The sequence below is a fragment of the Galeopterus variegatus genome, unplaced genomic scaffold (genome assembly GCF_000696425.1).
Source record: "Galeopterus variegatus unplaced genomic scaffold, G_variegatus-3.0.2 Scaffold3374, whole genome shotgun sequence".
Classification (NCBI taxonomy): domain Eukaryota; kingdom Metazoa; phylum Chordata; class Mammalia; order Dermoptera; family Cynocephalidae; genus Galeopterus; species Galeopterus variegatus.
The window spans coordinates 161697-180287 of record NW_007729485.1 but is presented as its reverse complement, the minus strand read 5'-3'; the positions used below and the strand labels follow the sequence as shown (position 1 = coordinate 180287).

At 50.6% G+C, this 18591-nt stretch overlaps 1 protein-coding gene across 1 annotated transcript in view; it reads right to left on the bottom strand.

Annotated features, from left to right (window-relative positions):
- Positions 1 to 14941, bottom strand: part of URB2 (URB2 ribosome biogenesis 2 homolog (S. cerevisiae)) — a 32919-nt gene extending 17978 nt beyond the window's left edge. Inside the window, exons 1-6 of the mRNA XM_008584786.1 lie at positions 14816 to 14941; positions 13157 to 13333; positions 8084 to 11396; positions 5118 to 5278; positions 3912 to 4022; positions 2416 to 2658 (exon numbers count right to left, since the gene is read on the bottom strand). Coding sequence (XP_008583008.1) covers positions 2416 to 2658; positions 3912 to 4022; positions 5118 to 5278; positions 8084 to 11396; positions 13157 to 13333; positions 14816 to 14941 — 4131 coding nt within the window. The remainder of the gene's footprint in view (positions 1 to 2415; positions 2659 to 3911; positions 4023 to 5117; positions 5279 to 8083; positions 11397 to 13156; positions 13334 to 14815) is intronic.
- Between the last annotated feature and the right edge of the window lie 3650 nt (positions 14942 to 18591).

Here is an 18591-nt window from a genome sequence, read left to right as displayed (position 1 = left end):
TTCCGACAGTGACAGGGAGTTAGAAACACGTAAAATGAGACCCACGGATCACACGTGAGCAAACACTTCCGACAGTGACAGGGAGCTAGAAACACGTAAAATGAGACCCACGGACCACACGTGAGTGGACACTTCCGACAGTGACAGGGAGCTAGAAACACAAAATCAGACCCACGGACCACACGTGAGCGGACACTTCCGACAGTGACAGGGAGCTAGAAACACGTAAAATCAGATATCCACGGACCACACGTGAGCAGACACTTCCAATAGTGACAGGGAGCTAGAAACACAAAATCAGACCCACGGACCACACGTGAGCAGACACTTCCAATAGTGACAGGGAGCTAGAAACATGTAAAATCAGATATCCAGTTCCTGGTCACAGGGGCTGCATCTCAAGTGATCGGGACACCTGCAGCCAGCAGATGCAGGGCTGGACGGCGCAGACACGGCGCATGCCCGTGACCACTGCACATTTGACTGGACAGCGCTGCTCTGACTTTTAGAAGGAACAAGCTGTGGATTAGTGTTGGGATTACTCTCTTTGCTATCATTTATCCAAAAAAATTCTCAATAGCATAATATCACACCCTCTACGTCAAATTATCAACTTTTGTAGAATTTCAGAAAGAGGTCATGTTTGTAAAAGCATCCCAGAGCTCCACACAGCCCCAGGCCCTCTCTCCATCCTGTGCCATCACATTGGTGAAAAGCACACAACCCCAGGACCAGGCTGTCTGGGTTCACACTCTGTGGCCTTATGCGACCTTGAACAAATCATCTGCCTTGTGTGTGCGCCTTGGTTTCCTCGTCTGCAGAGTGAGGACACCAGGGTGTGACAAGGGTTGAAAAGGTTGAAACACGTACAGTGTTTGGAATGCATTAGCTGTGGACTGTTCTGCGGGATGTTCTGGCCATGTGACTTCGTGCTACACCCTTTCGATTCTAGCCGGTGTTCATACTGAAGTGGACCTACTACACACACCATCGACAGGTGAGCACAGGCCAGCTTCCACCTCTGCCCCACATGTGACAGGTGAGCGTGAGCTGCTCCGATCAGTCACACTGCTCTTTTCTGTAATTCATTAAATGGTCTAATTCGACTAAACGGTAACTTGTTAATGGTTCTGCAAGAGATTCAAGCGGCTTTTTTCTTGGTTTTTTTTTTTTTGGTGGCTGGCTGGTACAGGGATCGAACCCCGGACATCCTGGACCTTGGTGTTATCAAACCATGCCACTACACCCTAACCAACTGAGCTAACCGGCCAGCTCCTCAAGCAGCCCTCTAGTACAACTTTCATCCACGTCATGATGTCCTGTGTCTGTCACAAGATCTGCAATTTCAGTGTGTAACTGATGTGCATTATGTTCACACTACACAGTCCCGTAAAAACCTAATAATCAACACAGAGATGTGATTACAAGATGCTGAGAAGACAGGCCAAAGGTGCCTGTAGCTGGGGTGGGCTTTGGAGGGGCTGACTCCATGAGCGTCTAGTCTGCCAGAGGATACTTTTCTTAAAATCTGCATTGCCAGAAGATCTCTACTCTTAGAACGCAAACATTTAAAAATATCTGAGCGTGCCTGCGTGTGTGTACACATATTTGTGAGTCTCTACTCACTGGCCAAGAGAACATGGGTCAAAGACGGAGCTCAGTGACACTGGTTGTGTCACATAGTGGGGCCACCTCTTCCTTTGCAGCCTCGCTGCAGGGGCAAGACACACAGCAAACATTCAGTAAATGTTAGTAGAACTGCAGTCCGATCCATGGGACACCCATCCTCTTCTCAGTGGAACTAAGAGGCAGCACACTACAAGCTGGACCTCAGACTGCCCCTCCCTACACCCATCTGTATTATAAGCCCAGCAGGAGAGCTAAGCAAACGAGGGACTTGTTTAAACACACGATCTACAAAACAGAAACACTTCTAAGGGGCTTCCTTAAATAGTAGCACACGAAGACTACAGCGTCAGATCCCACAGAGACGGACTCACTCGAACAGCCCACTGGGAGGTCAGGCATTTCTGTACTTGGAAACCACTTGGGCCCTGGAAATTACTGGAACCAAAAACCCTGCTTAACAAATCACTGCAAACCAAGTGCCCCGGGGGATGGTTCCAGGATCCCTGCAGATTCCAAAACCAGTGGATGCGCAAGTCCCTTACGTGAAATGCTGTAGTTATTTGCACCTAAGCTACGCACATACTCCCCCTGTACTTTAAATCATCTCCAGATTACTTGTAACACCTAATACCATGTAAATGCTATACACATAGTTGTTACTTTGTATTGTTTTTCATATTTGCATTATTTTTTAGTTTATTTTTTTTATTGTTGGGTTTTCCCTGAATATTTTCAACAGCAGGTTGTTTGAATCAGCAGCTGCAGACCCCATGGCTGTGTTCTCACCTTGGGGTGGCACTGCAGAATGGAGAATAGCACACTGTGCACCCTGGGGAAGACGCTGCCGTACTCCGGGGGCTTCAGGTGCTGCAGGGGGACGGCCAGCAGGACGCTGAAGGCCAGGCTGACGTGGTGGGGGTTGCTGATGGCCTCCTCCCCCCGCCGCAGCAGCACGGCCAGCACATCCAGGATGGGCCCGACCACCGCGAGGGGCACCGGCCGCTCCCAACAAGCCTCTCGGTTTTGCAGCTACGGGCAAGACAGGAAAAAGGAGAGAAAGTGAAGTGAGTCTCCAGAGAAACAACATGGAAACTACAGCCCGAGTGACGGAGGTGACAAGGTCCAGTCTCCGAAATAAGCTGGTGCTGTCAACGGGCAGCCAGGATGCAAGGCGATGCGTCTGGCTTCTCATCATGAGAAAGCCACACGACACACACAGAACAGCACTCCGAGCTCTAGTCCTACGTGTCTGTAACTGAGCATCACTTGCTAGGTCTCTTACAAATCAGCTCTAGCTGAAGCTGTTCGATTATTGCCTGGAAGACACAGATGACAAACTCGAGATAAGGGACAGCTCGGTCTTGCCTGTGTGAGCTGCGACAGCTGCCTGTGACTCCCGCTCAGACACTGAGCCCCCGAGAGGCCCTCTGGGTTGTCTCCAACGCCCTCCATCTGCGGGGTGCCAGGCCTTCACCCGCACCTGCACAGATGCCAGCCTGGTCACCAGTGCCCAGCCCGCGTCTCCTCCTGATGCTGGCCGCGCACTCGAGGACTTGACCCGTTTCATCCACTAACACGAGTTATTCTCAGGATAACGTCAAAGCAGCAGAATTGAAAACGGGACAGAACATCAAGTCTACTGTTCAGGTCCTTCTGCCCTGGGAACAAGCTAATCCAGGGCAATTTTCTCAGTGACAGAAGCCAGTGCTAGGGCTGAGGAGGGTACAACACACGTGGCGCCTTTGCACGCAGGTGTGAGAATGTGCGGGTCACGCTCCTGAAGGGGCAGAACCCGAGACAGCCCCACCTGACCTGGGCTGCTTTGGCTCTAGTGAAACAAGAGGCTAACAGCCTTCGAGACACAAAACCTAACATTTGGGTGTCATGACACCACCCTCCACCTGCAACACGGCCACCCCAGCCTGTGAAGTGCGTTTCCTGCTGTGCCTCAGGCCTGAGGCATGCACACCCATGCCCCCAAGTAAACAAATGCGCTACGCTGACCACGACGTCCTGTGGGGACAGAGAAGGCCCAGAACCCCTCCTTGTCTTGTCTCGACAGTCCTCATGGGCCACACCGTGACGCGCTCCAATTACCGTGGCCTGGCTGGTGCTTCTGATGCCCAAACATCCCTTCACACCCCCACACAACGGCCTCAGCTGCCGACACCAACGTGCCCAGGACACAAACCTCATGTCCCACTCACAGCCATCTCCAGAAAGCAACCCCAGAAACACGGTCTGCACAGCACCAGAGGACAGGGGCCGAGGGAGGGACTCACTGCGAGTGCCGTGACAATCTGGGGACACGCACGCCACAGCAGACTTGCTTTCTCTCCGTGCAGTGGACAGTTCAGCAGCAGCTTGAGCACGGTGACAGCTGACAAGACAGCCTGCAGGAGGGACAGAATCAGCAGCAGAAACAGCTGCTCCCGCCAGGAGAACTGCAGCTGGGGAATAGGCCACTCACGGTGCTAGAGCGATAAAGAGCCTAGGGAACCTGGCGACGACAGGGCAAGGACAGGGCCTGTTCAGAGCCAGGTCCTGAGGGCGACGCCCTTCAGAGCAGCGCACAGACAGGGAGGGGCCAGAATGAGCAGCTTCCAGCAGTGTCTCTGAGCCACACAAGAGAACAGCCAGGACACCGAACCCTTTGGGACACAATGTGGACCCAAGACAGAGATCCCGTCTCACCAAGACCTTGTCCCTGCAGAGGATGCTGGCTGTGAGTCAGAACTCAGCAAGGACTGTATGTGCCATGGACGAAAGGAGGGCGTGAAGGGAACAGAAACAGTGAACTGGGCTAGGTGCAGTAGTGATTGCAGGTGACAGCGTTAAGTCCTGAGAGTGTGCAGGCGGGCTGCGTCACCGAGCCTGGCCCGGGCGGTCCACACGGCAACTCCAGCCTCACCCAGCCTCCTCCTCCCCCGCCTGAGCAGCCCACACCCGGCAGTGACCCGGCTTCTGCCCTTGTGTCCTCCCTTCTCCCTCCCTGACTATGCACCCCAAAGCCCAGCTCCCCCACTCTCCTGCCTACCTGCAGGCACGACCCACCCAGGACCCGCACACCTGCCCCTCCTCATGTCCCTCTTCCCCAGTCACATCTTCTCTGCTCTAGGACACACACACGCTGCACGCACATCCACACGGTGCCCTAACTACACGCTGCCCACACACCCACACGGTGCCCTAACCACACGCTGTCCTAACCACATGCTGCCCACACACCCACACGGTGCCCTAACCACACAGTGCCCACACACCCACACAGTGCCCTAAGCACATGCTGCCCGCAGGCCCACATGCTGCCTGCACACCCACACGCTGCCTGCAGGCCCACACATTGCCCTAACCTCCTGTCATGGCCCCTCCCGGCCCATGGTCTCTGCCAGCTGGAACTCCAGCTTGTGTTTAGCTGTAGGGGACGCTGCATCTGAACGAGTCTTCCCATCTGGGCCTGCCACATGAGGGACCGAGCAGCTGCCCACCTGCACATCTGCTCTCCACGCGTTACTGACATCCAGGCCTTGCAGAACGTGCCGCACTACCAGCTGGACATCCTCCGTGGTCCCCACCTCCAGCATCTGGGTGAGCAGGGCTACCAGATGAGGTTCAACAGCCCGGGTCACCTCAGCAGGAATTTCAGGATCTGTGTAGAAAAGAAACAAAGTGTTAAGATGTGACAGGCAAGGGACAGGTGGAATAAACTCCAGAGCCAGCATGAGAATCACATTGCTGGGGCATGCTCACACTCACCCACTGTACCTACGCATGGTGCACACACATGACGACTGTGCGCGGAACAGCGAATGCTGGACCATGCAGCATAGGTGACTCCTGCTTTGTTCGTGCTTATTCCCTATTTTCCTGTACTTCTTTATAAAATCAATACAGGTGCAGGAGGGGGAGGTGTCCTTAGATGGGAATGTTAAAAAGGCCAGAAAAAGCCTAAACCTTTCCAGACTGCCTGTTGACGTCATCCAGCTGTTTTCCGGGAACTGCATGATAGAGCCCCAGGAGAGGGCACTGGGACCCTTTGTCTCCTGTCCCCAGCCTATCTTGCCAGCCAGTGGTCAGCCCCATCAGACCCTGCATGTCGCTGGACGGCTTCCCTTCTTTGCTCCCTGCTTACAGCACCGGGTGGAGGGACCGAGAGCTCTGGGAGACCTGTCAGACCCCCTCAGGACCCCAGCCTCCACTCCCCCAGCAGCGAATCAGGCGGAATGGCACCAGCGCCTGGGCAGAGGGCGGCCCTTGCAGGGAAGGCCCGCTGGCCACGTGCGCCTCTCAGCCCTGCCATCTGGGTGAGCATCCACAACGTAACCAGACATGGCCAACACCTCCCCCTCTGCAGGGCAGGGCATGGTGCCACACACACAGAAGCATGCTGAGAAGCGCTGGTTTCTGTAATCGAACAATCTTTTTTTTCTGGCGGCTGGCCGGTGTGGGCATCGAGCCCTGGACCTTGGTGTCATCAGCCCCACGCTCTCACCTGAGCTCTCTGGCCAGCTGGTTTCCATAACCAAATCAAGTAGCCTGTTCTCCATCAGGAAGCACTCTTCACTGAAGCTCGTCTTTACAAGCTGAAGCCCACCCCGAGACCCCAGGACACGGGGGACACGCAGGCTCACTTGTGTGGTTGCACTTTGGTGACTCGAAGTGTCTCCCTGTCCGAAGCCTGGGGCCCCTCTCCCTAGCATCTCCCTGGACCACTCCCCCATCCAGTGCTTCCCATGACTGCGGCCCTGCCTCTGGGGTCAGTGGCACAAGTGCAGGGACACAGTTGGGGCTGACAGAGTGCCTCCTCTCACCAGGGCGGGAGGGATGGGGTCATGGTGCTCTGTGCAACCAGGGGCAGAGGGACAGAGCTGCAGACCAGCAGCTGCCATGCATGCGATGCTGTGACTGGTCTTAATGGAGACTCAGCCCAGCCCAAATAGGAGGTGAGTAGCACTCAGGAGAGTCGCTGATGGGGCCAGAGGACACCTCGTCAAAGCCTTCTCAGTTAACCCACAGGCAGGCCACACACAGAGAGCGAGACAGCTGCGTCACTGGTGCTCTGGCATTGGCCCAGGCGCACCACGTGGCTTTGCTCCCCAGACAGCCCCTTTAACCCTTGCGTGGCCAGAGCACTCCTGCAGCCCAGCCTCTGCCCACTGCTCCACGAGAAAATGCAAAGCTTGGCTGTGTCCTGGGGGTCCAGCCTGGCTGACGCCCTCCCAACCTCACCTCAGAACTGTCCGACTCCAACCCCAACCCAAAACGAAAAAGAAAAACCCACACCAGCTGTGGTGCATGCTTCTTGAAACAGGGAAGAAAGGTGACCCGTTTCAGTTTCTGTTTCTCTGGGGAGTAAAAGCATGTTCTATTTTTATACACTAATTAGGGTGACAATATTAAAAATCTTTTACTGTGTTATTTGTATATAGTCATTTTTAGAGGAAAACTTTAGCTCTAAAAGGGAATCCCAAAATATCATAATCTATCCCCTGCTTATGACCAATTTAATTAAATCATAGAAAAGCATGTGACCTATTACAATATTACAATACAATATTAAAATGGTATAAAGTACGAAAATAGAAACAATTATAACACTTTAATATGATTACTTTAAAATTTTTGCATAGGTTTCTAGCCCTTGTGTACATGCATGTATATTTTATATAGCTGTAATCATGGCAAATTCGATATGTTGTGGGGTTTCTTTGCTTAAAATTAGTATTTTGGGGCATATTTCTGAATAGTTTACATCATTTTAATGAGTTCATAGTAGTCCATTAATCTTTGTTCTAGGGGACTGCAGAGGTCAACTCTTGGTGCATGAAGACCTCAGCCCTCTCACCACTAGCTCTGAGGTCCTGCTGGCTGGCCTGGAAAGGGGACACCCGGGTGAGCTGCTGTCCCATCAGCACCACACTGACAGGGTTGGGAGCAGCTCTGGGAAGGCTCAGGCCCACCCTCAAGGAACCCTATGAGGCTTTCCAGAAATTAAGCTACTCAAACTTTTTAAAAGTTTGCAGATTTTACACCTTTTTAAAGGTGTAAATTATGGCAATGAACATCTGATACAGGAGAGCCTGAAATTACCTACGTGAATCATCCGTGGCCAGGACCAGTTAAAAAAAAGAGTAAAGGAGTAGATTTCAGAATTATAAACTTACACAGAACCATGTCCAAAATAAGTGCACAACAGAGGAGCTGAGCCCACACCCAGAGGCCACCGTCTGCCTAACACGTGGAGGGACGGCTGTGACGGTGGCTGCCCCATGGGCCGAATGCGGCTGGCGGAGAGGAAGTCCTGGCGCCAGGACTGGGGGGATCTTCCCAGGGTGCTCGGGTGGGTCCGTCTGCACGAGCCACATGTCCACTTACTCCCTGTTCCAAACGGGGGAACGCTCCCTTCTACCTAAACCTCGATAGCACAGAATCAGCTCGACAGAAATCCTCTTACCTGCAAGAACTTTCCTCACAGAATGAAATACGGAGGTGAAGATGGAGCCCTTCTTGGGATGGAGTCCTGGGGCCAGAAAGAACAGAGTTAAAAACTGCAAGGCTGCCTGGAAGGACTGAGCGCTGACCCCCAGAGCCGGCAGCTCCGACAGGATCTGAGAGCAGACGCCCTGGTGGAAGGCAGCATGGAGGGGTGGCCCTGTGTCTGCCCCTCCATCCCCGCAGCACCAGCTCAGGTGTGCTTCCAGGAGCGTGGTGGCAGAAGAGATGAGGGCCTCGGGCAGGTGCTGGCCCTGGGCTCCCGACACTGAGCACAGCTGCAGCACAGTGCCCGTCTGCAGCACGGCCTGCCGCAGCAGCATGGCCAGCTCGTCCGGGGGCTCCAGGGGCTGCTTCCGCTCACAGACGAAAGGCCCCAGGACCTGGCACAACTTGGTTAGAGACACCAGCAGGAGCTGCCTGCCCAGAAGGCTCTGATTTTCCAGCTGTTTGCTGGAAGCTGCCTCAGTGTGCATTGTGCACCTTGAGAGGAATGCAGCGATTTTCCCAAAATTGAGCCCCAGGCTCAGCTTCATCTGGACGAGCGTGTGCATCAGCTGCTCTAAGAAGGCACCGATTGCCTGGACAAATTCCAGCCAAGAGGGGTCATCCACCGCAACACGGAGGCTACTGCTGGCTTTGAACGACGAGCTCAGGACAATCTCAAAAACGTCGCTGACGTACATGATCCTGAACACTGAGAGGGCGCTTCTGCCCCTTTGCAGGTGACCGAGAAGCCGGTAGCAAGTCTTCAGGAACTCGAGGGCCGGCGAGGAGGAGCAGTCGCACCCCAGCTTGGTGACAGCCATGGACAGCAGCAGAAGGAAGCAACGCGCGTGACAGGGCGGCGGGAGGCTGTCCAGCTGGAGGGCAGAAATGACCTCCAAGAGCCCCTGCGTGCGTTCAAGCTGCTCGCCCCTCAGCTGGATGGGGAAGTCACTCTTGACCAGGGACAGTAAGTTCCGGGCAATTTCTCCTCTTGGTTCGACGCTTTTGCGTCCGTCTTTTACAAATCTGCTTTCCCAATGGGCCGTGACCATGTGGTCTTTTTCAAAAATCCAGGGTAGCTGCTCACTCAGAGGACCTGGGTCGCTCTGGACACCAGAACGCAGAATGCTGGAACAGCGCTCCGCCACGCACGTTAAGAAGGCAGCGTGAAGGGACCGCATCTCCGGAAAGAGAGGGCTGCGCAGGACGGCCTTGGATATTTTTTCCAGCGTGATACTTGGCTCTTCGTCTGCCGAGCCTTCCTGGGCTCTGCTCTCTGGTAAAGTTCTCAGCAGGACGCTGGCCAGGTGTCTCACGTCATCTGGACAGAGATAGGATATTAAAAGTGTGAGATTGGAAGCGATCAAGTGCCAGTGTGCTACAGGGTACGTGGAGGCGCTCACTGTGCCGACCTGGCCATCCCAGGAAGCTGACGTCCTTTGATTCAAGCTTTCTCTGCCAGAACCAATAACGCAGGCGGTGTCAGACCTCAGAGTCTGGAGGGCTTCTTCACACCGGAAACTAGTCTGCATTAAAGTCCTTTTCATTCTGTGCAGATAGAGCTGCTCTAAGCAATACCTGCCCACGGAGCTGAACTGAGCTGCCAATTTCTCTACCTTCTTCCAGGACTGTGTTTCTACACCTGGGAGCAGCGCAGGGAGGCTCGGGGTCCCCAGAGCAGCCCCTGCCAGGGCCTCAGACACAGAATGATACTGGCTGCAGTGCAGACTGAGCGTGGTGTCCACCTGGGCCCAGGTGCAGGACAGCAGGAGGGCGGAATCGCTGACCTTCTGAAGCCACAGCTCAGACGCTGGGCCCGGGGGCTCCGAGATGTGGGCCAGCAGGGGCCTCACGAGCTCTCCCAGCATCCGCTCCATCGTGCACTGCATCCGTCGGACAACGGGCAGCGGTGTGCTGCTGTCCAGGCTGCGCATGTTGAACATGATGCAGTGCAGCAGGGAGCTCAGAGACAGCGACTTTAGGGCCATGTCGGTGTCACTCTGCAAATACGGCAGGACCAAGGACTGGAACTTCTCCAGCACGAGGCACCAGGTGTCCAAGATCTGACTCGGAGGCAGCTCCAGGAGGCACGCACGGAGCACGGTGGAGGGGCCCGCAGCCAGCACAGGCTGCCTCAGCACCTCGGCCGCCGGGCGGCAGATCACCCCCAGAACCTCCTCGAACAGCCGCGGCACTTGTCGGAGCTTGGCATACGTCTGGAAGAGGGTGTGAATAAGCACCTCCTGGGCTCTTCTGGTTCGAAACTCTGTTACTTCTGCATCGATCCAAGCCGAAGCCAATAGGTCATCCAGGTCTGGCTCCAAAATCAAATGATTCAGGGACATCAGAGTCTTGAGGCAGCGAAACCAGGCCGGTACCGGTGTTTGCAAGTGGTTTATCAGCAGCTCGGCCAAGCGGCGGTAAAAGTGGAACTGAGCCTCTCCATGCCGGATCCTGTCGGCGGCAATGTTGTAGATATTGTTGCTGGCCACCAAGTTCAACAGCTGTTCCACAGCCAGCAGTTCTGTGGTCCAATCTGACGTGGACAGGGCTCCCACCTGCCCCTCCTGCAGGTGGGAAACCCTCAAGCAGCCAAACAGTCTGGGCAGAACCTGGAAGCAGAGAAGCTGGTTCCCCTCCTTGAAGTAGGAATCTAGAAAGAGCTTGAACAGCAAGGCCACGGAGCTGGCCACAACAGAACCATGAAGGGCAGGCTCGAGGTCGGCAGCATCGACCAGCCTGGCGATCACAGTGCCCATGGGGGTTAGAAGGTTCTTCATGGCCCCCATCTTTGTGTCCCCTTGCTGCTGGTCCAAGAGCTCCTCTTTGTAGGATGAGAGCAGCTCAGGCTGGAAGACCCCACCTCGAAGCACAGCCTCAATCTTACTCCTCACCTCACGGATCAGTGCCGGCCGCAGCTGGACCTGGCCAGCCTGTGACCAGGTGCCCCCTGAGAGCAGGTGTCTCAGGACCAGGCAGGGCTGGAGCAGGTGCCCAGTCACATCCCCAAAGGCACGTCTCGGGTTGACCTGCTGCTGCTGGATCAAGAGGTAGTGGCCGAGGGCCAGGTGGATGACCTCGAACAACGGGGTGACTGCAGCTCCCTCCGGCTGCCTGCAGGCCGACCAGCAGAGCTGGCTCAGCAAGGCCACCATCAGCTCCTGCTTGGCCGTGTAGATGACAGCAAGGGCGGGTGTCGACAGGATGCCCTGGCAGCAGCTCAGGACAGCACATATGTTTCTTTGGGATCCCAAAAGAGAGAACTCAGCTATTCTCTCATTTATGATCTGAACATCAAGAAAGAAAGAAAACCCATTAGTGACCCTAAACCCACACGTAACACAGAAAAAGCACAACAGAGTCCATAAACTCACTCCTCGCCCTCACTGAGATGAGAAAGAAACGCCCAGTCTATTGCATCTGAATAACCTGACATCTGCTTAGTACACCACAGGAAGGCGAAGAACCCGTTCAGATTCCCTCACGTGCCCACCTCCAACCAATACAAACTGGAAGAGGATCAGCACCTTTGAAAATTTGCTGTCCCTTTGTCACAAGCTGGCGGGTTTTAAAGGCCTCAATGCCAAAGATCACATCTTAGATTTTAAACCTGCAATTCAGACTACCTGTCACCTGGTGAGTGGACAGTGACACCTGAGTTATGATCTGTGGTCCAAAACACATGTTCATAGTGAATTATACTTTTAAAAAAGTCAAAGCGAAAGCCGCTCTTAAATAAAGAAAGCAAACGTTGCCAGTTATGACTCACTATAGAGCAAACTCACTGTCTATTGCTCTCAGAATTCCAAAATCCACAAACACCAGAAATTACGAAAGCCAGCAGATTCCTAAATTCATCACAGGCTAAGTGACTTGCTCCCAGCCTTACGGCACCAGAGAGTCAAATGTACGCCGGGTGCCAGGTCATCAGCGGCCCAATGAGGTGGCTGGTTTTATTTCCATTCCAGTAGCTGCTGGACCTTTAGACTCACTGTGGAAAAGCGCTGACAAAACACCAAATCCTGCAATGCCTATGCTCCTTTACGGTGATTTCCAAAGTTTTGATTATACAATTCATCGATAAAAACTTTTTCCACATTTACACCCAATAAGTGTAACTCATTTATAAATTATGTACATATACTACAGTAGTAATATTTTACATAATTATAAAGCACACATAAAAATAAAAATTAAGTATGGTTTTTAAACACAGAAACATTCTAAGGTGTTCTTCCCACATCCCAAGGACCATTCAGAATGACCCACTTTGATAACCACCCCTCTATTATTTTAAAACGTGACACAATTTAGAACATATCTCGACAGCCATTGAAACCTGCCGACCATCAGGCAGTGCCACACTTCACTCTTCTGCTACCAGCCTCTCCTGAGTTTCTCTTTCTGCTGTACACGTGTGGGTGAGGTGCTGTGGTGGTTCAATAGCACAGGCTTTGCCATCAGGCAGATCTGGGTTCAAATCCCAGCTCTGCCACTTACTACCCATGTGAGTTTAGGCAAGTTCCTTACCTCTGAGCCTGGCACGCACTAAGTGGTCATGAGGAGTGGTTCTTATTCTCACTAGCTACACTCATGACAGGTCAAACTACTCAGTGTTGACAGTGACGTTCATCCTTCTGACCTGTGACTTCAAAATCATTTTCAGTCAAAAACCTTTGAGGAAATTTCTATCTGAATTTTGGACTTTGATCTCCCTCCAGGCCAACAGAAAGGTTAAAAAAAAAAAAAAATCGGAGCAGCATAATTTGCCGGCTACCTTATCCAATTAAAAACATAATCAACAAGCTGTTTATGAAATAGTCCTATGCTTTTCCTGAATGTTAATTAAGAGTGTGTGGCATGGTATGCAGCATACAATATGCACTCAATAAGCATAGTTATTATAATCCTAATATTATTTCTTCCTTCTACCTTGATATTGCCTACACCTTCATATAATTGACCCTAAAACAAATAAGCCCCAGCAATGACAGGAAATCAACAGAGTTGTAGCACATATAGGAAAACAGAAGAGACGATTAATTACCTTGACGAGGGAAATCTGAAGATTTATGGTCTTTCCACTCTTGAGAAGATTCTGCAGTTTCCTGCTATGTAGAATGTTATCTATATAGACCCAAAGCCTTTCAACAACATCTTCTGTCAGTTCAAGTTTTTTCTTATAAAATGCAACCAATGACTGTCTTGCCCAATCGAGTAATACCTGAATTTGGAGGAAACATACTATGAAAATTTGCCAGGAAAGAAAGATGCTGGGCATTGTAGGGACATTCCAGGCATAGCCAAGTCCAACTGCCAGGAACAAAAACTCTCCTTTGGTAATACATTACATAAATGTTTCAATATCTTAAAATGTTTATTATTAAAGAATACAAAGGGAAAAACAACTAATTTTGTCTTCATCTAGAGCAAATGAAAAGTTTCAGGTCAAACTCTAACATGTCACCCCCTTTTCTGAAGCTGTACTAAGTTTTAAAAGTTAAGGGCTGGCCGGTTAGCTCAATCAGCAGAGCGCTCTGCTGATAACACCAAGGTCAAGGGTTCAGATCCCATTCCTGTTCAGCTTCCAAAACAAAGGAAAAAAAAAAAATTAGCAGCACAACAACTGTTCAGAATGACCACAGGCTGAATCACACAAATAAAGCAACAAAGAAAGGGCCAGAAGACTTGTTGTGCGTCCCGGCCTCCCACATCTTAACCTCTAGATCTGTGTCTGCCTGGTGCAGGAGACAGACAGTCCACGTGAAACAATGCTCGAGTGCTTCACTAAAAGGAGGGTGGTACACACAGTTTCCATCACTGTGACGCGTTTCCTCACTCATGAAACGTCGAGGGACGGTGGTGAGGCCTCGGCTCACAAAACCAGAACTGTCTATAACAACGTAAGTAGTGACAGATCACAGAAGGAAAAAGCCTCTCCGGTGAGAACAGCAGAGACCTGATCCAACCACCTGCCAGGGCCTCCCCTGCACCTCGTCCTGGGCGGCACTTGCCAGGTGACATCAGGCTGCCAGGATGGTTCCCAGGAGCAGCCAGGTGTGGAAACTACCAGATACGACAGCTGCTCTGCACACCAGGCCTCCTCGTCACTGTAGCACATGCAGTCTGTCTTTGACAGATTCATACCAGCAACTGGATGCATGTTAACCCAATCTCGTGAGCTCGACATCCTGGCGTTTGCCATACTAGCTGTTTTTTTAGCCAAATAAGCTTGAGAAATATCAATAAAGAGTAAATCTTTCTTGGCACCTAGCCTGTTTCTAGATAGCTGAATACAAACACTAACGCTTCTCTCCTTCCCCACCTCCAATTTATCAAATTCTAAAGATTTTTAACAAAGCACCATCAAGCAATTGCTTAGGAGTGTCGCTTTGTATTTATAAATAAATGGAGCTACTGACTTTCCAGAACCTAATTTCTGTAACTTAATTCCCAATGCGTTCACTAATACATATACGTAATTCATAACATGATGTTTCCAAACGAAAGAAATGCTGAATGAGGTTTCGTAACAGAAAACCTTTGTTAAGGAGATACCTGACTCATCAATTTTTTCACCGACGTTACTTTTAACTTCCAACAAAGTTTCCTTCCCAATCTTTAATCTTTTTTAACTCTCAACATGCAATTCATAGGAGTGATAATTATTTTAGATTGTAAAAATATAAGTTTCCGTTAAACTTACTTGTTCCTTATTTGGAAGAAAGCACTGGTGGGAAATCCAAGCAAAGTGAGCTAATTTTAGTTTATCTTCCCAGGAAGTTGTCTTGCTCTTAAGCTTGAGAGACACGCCAGAGTAGACAGCAGCCATCACTACACGTTATCTACAATTAAAAACAATGGGAGAAACAGAATGACAAGGCCAAATTGAAGAGGCATGAGAAAATGAACAGTACGTACCTGACTGTCTGCATAATACCTATTTTAAAAAAAAAAAAAATGATATTGAATTAAAACAGCAACAAACTGCCTGAGATAAACCTATACATAAGATGCGTGACCCCATGAATTTTGGGGGTGGCTGGGTGGGAATTCAGACAAAAACAGGCAGAAGATGGAACACACACAGGAGNTTATAAAATGCAACCAATGACTGTCTTGCCCAATCGAGTAATACCTGAATTTGGAGGAAACATACTATGAAAATTTGCCAGGAAAGAAAGATGCTGGGCATTGTAGGGACATTCCAGGCATAGCCAAGTCCAACTGCCAGGAACAAAAACTCTCCCTTGGTAATACATTACATAAATGTTTCAATATCTTAAAATGTTTATTATTAAAGAATACAAAGGGAAAAACAACTAATTTTGTCTTCATCTAGAGCAAATGAAAAGTTTCAGGTCAAACTCTAACATGTCACCCCCTTTTCTGAAGCTGTACTAAGTTTTAAAAGTTAAGGGCTGGCCGGTTAGCTCAATCAGTAGAGCGCTCTGCTGATAACACCAAGGTCAAGGGTTCAGATCCCATTCCTGTTCAGCTTCCAAAACAAAGGAAAAAAAAAAAATTAGCAGCACAACAACTGTTCAGAATGACCACAGGCTGAATCACACAAATAAAGCAACAAAGAAAGGGCCAGAAGACTTGTTGTGCGTCCCGGCCTCCCACATCTTAACCTCTAGATCTGTGTCTGCCTGGTGCAGGAGACAGACAGTCCACGTGAAACAATGCTCGAGTGCTTCACTAAAAGGAGGGTGGTACACACAGTTTCCATCACTGTGACGCGTTTCCTCACTCATGAAACGTCGAGGGACGGTGGTGAGGCCTCGGCTCACAAAACCAGAACTGTCTATAACAACGTAAGTAGTGACAGATCACAGAAGGAAAAAGCCTCTCCGGTGAGAACAGCAGAGACCTGATCCAACCACCTGCCAGGGCCTCCCCTGCACCTCGTCCTGGGCGGCACTTGCCAGGTGACATCAGGCTGCCAGGATGGTTCCCAGGAGCAGCCAGGTGTGGAAACTACCAGATACGACAGCTGCTCTGCACACCAGGCCTCCTCGTCACTGTAGCACATGCAGTCTGTCTTTGACAGATTCATACCAGCAACTGGATGCATGTTAACCCAATCTCGTGAGCTCGACATCCTGGCGTTTGCCATACTAGCTGTTTTTTTAGCCAAATAAGCTTGAGAAATATCAATAAAGAGTAAATCTTTCTTGGCACCTAGCCTGTTTCTAGATAGCTGAATACAAACACTAACGCTTCTCTCCTTCCCCACCTCCAATTTATCAAATTCTAAAGATTTTTAACAAAGCACCATCAAGCAATTGCTTAGGAGTGTCGCTTTGTATTTATAAATAAATGGAGCTACTGACTTTCCAGAACCTAATTTCTGTAACTTAATTCCCAATGCGTTCACTAATACATATACGTAATTCATAACATGATGTTTCCAAACGAAAGAAATGCTGAATGAGGTTTCGTAACAGAAAACCTTTGTTAAGGAGATACCTGACTCATCAATTTTTTCACCGACGTTACTTTTAACTTCCAACAAAGTTTCCTTCCCAATCTTTAATCTTTTTTAACTCTCAACATGCAATTCATAGGAGTGATAATTATTTTAGATTGTAAAAATATAAGTTTCCGTTAAACTTACTTGCTCCTTATTTGGAAGAAAGCACTGGTGGGAAATCCAAGCAAAGTGAGCTAATTTTAGTTTATCTTCCCAGGAAGTTGTCTTGCTCTTAAGCTTGAGAGACACGCCAGAGTAGACAGCAGCCATCACTACACGTTATCTACAATTAAAAACAATGGGAGAAACAGAATGACAAGGCCAAATTGAAGAGGCATGAGAAAATGAACAGTACGTACCTGACTGTCTGCATAATACCTATTTTAAAAAAAATTGAAGAGGCATGAGAAAATGAACAGTACGTACCTGACTGTCTGCATAATACCTATTTTTTTTTTGAATGACAAGGCCAAATTGACGAGGCATGAGAAAATGAACAGTACGTACCTGACTGTCTGCATAATACCTATTTTAAAAAAAAAAAAAATGATATTGAATTAAAACAGCAACAAACTGCCTGAGATAAACCTATACATAAGATGCGTGACCCCATGAATTTTGGGGGTGGCTGGGTGGGAATTCAGACAAAAACAGGCAGAAGATGGAACACACACAGGAGATGAGTACAAATATTCCTGCCACGAGCAAACTTCGGGTCCACGAAGCTGAGCGTGCAGAAACTCATGCAGGCAGAAGTCAAAGTGCTCAGAGCACGTGTGGAAAGAGCGTCATTCATACACGGCTTCACGCTCAAAGAGGAAAGTTTCTGCACACGCTACACATATAATGCATTAAGATCAGCTCCATTAAATAGTTCAGAGATAAATAAGCAATATTTGCAGGAAGCAGTATTTCTCCAAGTGAACAAGACATAAAGTATTAACGCAATCCCAAGAGAAATACTGTTACTTCAGCTGCAACAGTAACGCCCCACCACTATGCCTTATTCAGGCACGTGTAAATTTACAAACACAAACACTTGCTGGAAAGACTCTACAAGGGCCGGCCCGGTGGCGCACTGCTACAGTGCGCCGCTTGGGAAGCGCGGCAGCGCTCCCGCCGAGGGTTCGGATCCCACATACAGACCAGCCGCTCACTGGCTGAGCGAGGGGCGGGTGCAACGCCGAGGGTTGCGATCCTGTTGCCGGTCCCGGCCCGGTACGGGCACAGCACTGAGGGTTGCGATCCGTTGCCGGTGATGAAAAAAAAAAGACAAAAAGGGGGGGGGAAAAAAAAAAAGACTCTACAAAAGATTTAAATAAATCAGTTCCTCAAGAGAAAAAAAATTCCATGACACTACTTAATACGGAAGTCAACTTATTGTAAATGACAACAAAATAGAACAACGCAAATACTGAAAAGAAGAGGCAGCCCCAACGTTCTAAACTCCGTTCTGTCAAACCGAAAAGAACTTGCTACCCTGCAGGCGGGATCCCGGAATTTTTCCTAAGTCCCGAAGACCGACCCTCAGAGCCTCCTCCAGGTAAGTGCAGAAGGAAGAGCAGGCCGGGTCCACGGCGGCAGGTCCCTGCCTGTCCACAGGTCCCCTGCCAAGGGCACGACCGCCACTAACCACGGGCCGCTCGCCGAGGCTCCGAAGTGCACACGCGTCCGCGGAGTGGGCTTAAGAGACCCCGGCCCGGTCACCTTCGCCCGCCGCGGGAGGGACCCGAGACCACCCACCTGGGGACCCACGTCGGGGCCGGGCCCGGAGTGGACTCGCGTTGGGGCTCGGCTGCGGGTGGGGCTCCCCTCGGTCCTGGCTACAGATGGCGGATCACCTGGGGTCCCCTCGGTTCCGGAGCGGGTGGAGGCTGCCCTCGGTCCAATCTCCGAGTAGGGGTATCACCTGGGCTCCCGGCACGATCTTCCCCGATGTCCCCGCTCCGGCGGTCTCTCTCTCCCCGGTGTCCCTCTTTACCCCGGTGTCCCTCTCCCCCCGGTGT